This window comes from Petaurus breviceps, unplaced genomic scaffold (assembly GCF_028583685.1).
Source record: "Petaurus breviceps papuanus isolate PSGF00001 unplaced genomic scaffold, PetGlider_PUasm1.0 186, whole genome shotgun sequence".
NCBI classification, from domain to species: domain Eukaryota; kingdom Metazoa; phylum Chordata; class Mammalia; order Diprotodontia; family Petauridae; genus Petaurus; species Petaurus breviceps.
Genome location: NW_027185798.1, coordinates 45,721,334 through 45,723,109, shown reverse-complemented (window position 1 = coordinate 45,723,109; position 1,776 = coordinate 45,721,334). Strand labels below are relative to the sequence as shown.

The window sequence follows — 1,776 nt, the reverse complement described above, 5'->3', positions numbered from 1 at the left end:
TGGATGAGCTAAGCAGTCTGTAAGTCCACATGAAGACCTCAGTGAATTATTTTATTTTATTTTATTTTACTTTTTGTGTTGTGTCTGAGGCCAGATTTGAACTCAGGTCCTCCTGACTCCAGGGCCGGTGTTCTATTCAACTGAGCCACATAGCTGCCCGACCTCAGTGAATTTGAAACTAAAAAGTCCTATGAAGACCCTTTGGCTCATTCACTGTCATTGCCAAGTTCACATTTCATCATTATGATCCTCTGTAGATAAGGCAGCTATGGCCCATCCACCCTGGGAGAACCAAACAGTCATTGTGGAATTTGTGCTCCTGGGATTTTCAACCGTCTGGCAGCTGAATCTTGCCCTTTTTACAACCTTTTTAGCAGCATACATCTTCACTGTCACTGGGAACATGCTCATTGTCCTCCTTGTTGGGCTCGACCACCGTCTTCACATCCCCATGTATTATTTCCTGGTAAACCTTTCCTTCCTAGAGATTGGGTATACTTCGAACATTGTGCCAAAGATGCTGGCGGGTCTCTTTGCTGGGCAGAAAACCATATCAGTGGCCAGCTGCCTCACACAGTTTTATTTCTTTGGATCCTTGGCAGCCACAGAGTGTCTTTTGCTGGCCACAATGTCCTATGACCGCTATTTAGCAATCTGCCGGCCTCTTCACTATACTGTCCTCATGAATGGCCAGGTTTGCGCTGTTCTGGCTGCCAGTTCCTGGGTCAGCTGCTTTCTCCTCACAGCATTAACTATCATACTCCTGTCTAGGCTAACCTTCTGTGGACCAAATGAAATCGACCATTTCTTCTGCGACTTTACTCCCCTTGTCCAGCTCTCCTGCACGGACACCTCACTGATGGAGACCATTGCCTTTGCCACCTCTTCTGCTGTGACGTTGGTCCCTTTTCTCCTAATCACAGCTTCCTACTCCTGCATTCTCACTACTATCCTGAGAATCCCTTCCAGTGCTGGCCGCCGCAAGGCCTTCTCCACCTGCTCTTCACACTTCACTGTGGTCACCATGTTCTATGGGACACTAATTGCCACATATCTTGCACCCTCGGCCCATCCATCCCAGTTTCTCCGCAAAGTGTTTTCTCTGCTCTATACCATCCTGACCCCCATGTTCAATCCCATCATCTATAGCCTGAGGAACAGAGACATCCATGAGGCCCTGAAGAGATATTTGAGCAGAAAGACAGTTCTTATCCAATGATGCTACAGAAACAGAGGTGTTTGTCCATGGACAGTATCCCATGAAGAGCCAGGGGCTTCATAAAAACAAAGCAACCACCAAAGTAGGCTAGATAGATATGTGTGTGTGTGAATATGTGCACCTGCACATAAAGAGCTCAAACATTGTTATTCAGGAAACAGGTAAAGTGAGGTAGTCAGGTATTTTAGATGCAATGAAGACAGTCCGAGATTTTCACAGCCTGTGCCGTGTAATAAGTGTCTAAGAAGCGCCTCTGCAGTGTTTCCTATTTCTTGGTAAATGACCATAATCTAAGTTTTATTGGTGAAACAGAAGCAATGTTATATTGCTTAAGCACTTAATACTCTCAAGTTTGGAAGTCCATCTTTCCTGCAGCCACATCAAGTAAAGAGAAAGCACTGTCTAGTCTAGGGGTGGGGAACTTGCAGCCTCGAGGCCACATGTAGCCCTCTATGTCCTCAAGTATGGCCCTTTGACAAATCTAATTTGTTCAGTAAAGTCTGGATTCTGTCAAATGGCTGCTCTTGAGGACCTAGACAGCCATATGTGGCCTTAAG

General features: G+C 45.9%; 1 protein-coding gene across 1 annotated transcript; it reads left to right on the top strand.

Annotated features, from left to right (window-relative positions):
• Positions 1 to 268: 268 nt before the first annotated feature.
• Positions 269 to 1,219, top strand: LOC138162169 (olfactory receptor 11A1-like). Its single transcript, XM_069089233.1, has one exon. It carries the CDS (start codon positions 269 to 271, stop codon positions 1,217 to 1,219), a length of 951 nt encoding a protein of 316 aa, XP_068945334.1.
• Positions 1,220 to 1,776: the final 557 nt, after the last annotated feature.

Bases quoted from the DNA above. Each gene is read 5' to 3' on its own strand.
- LOC138162169 (XM_069089233.1), top strand. From the start codon at position 269: ATGGCCCATCCACCCTGGGAGAACCAAACAGTCATTGTGGAATTTGTG.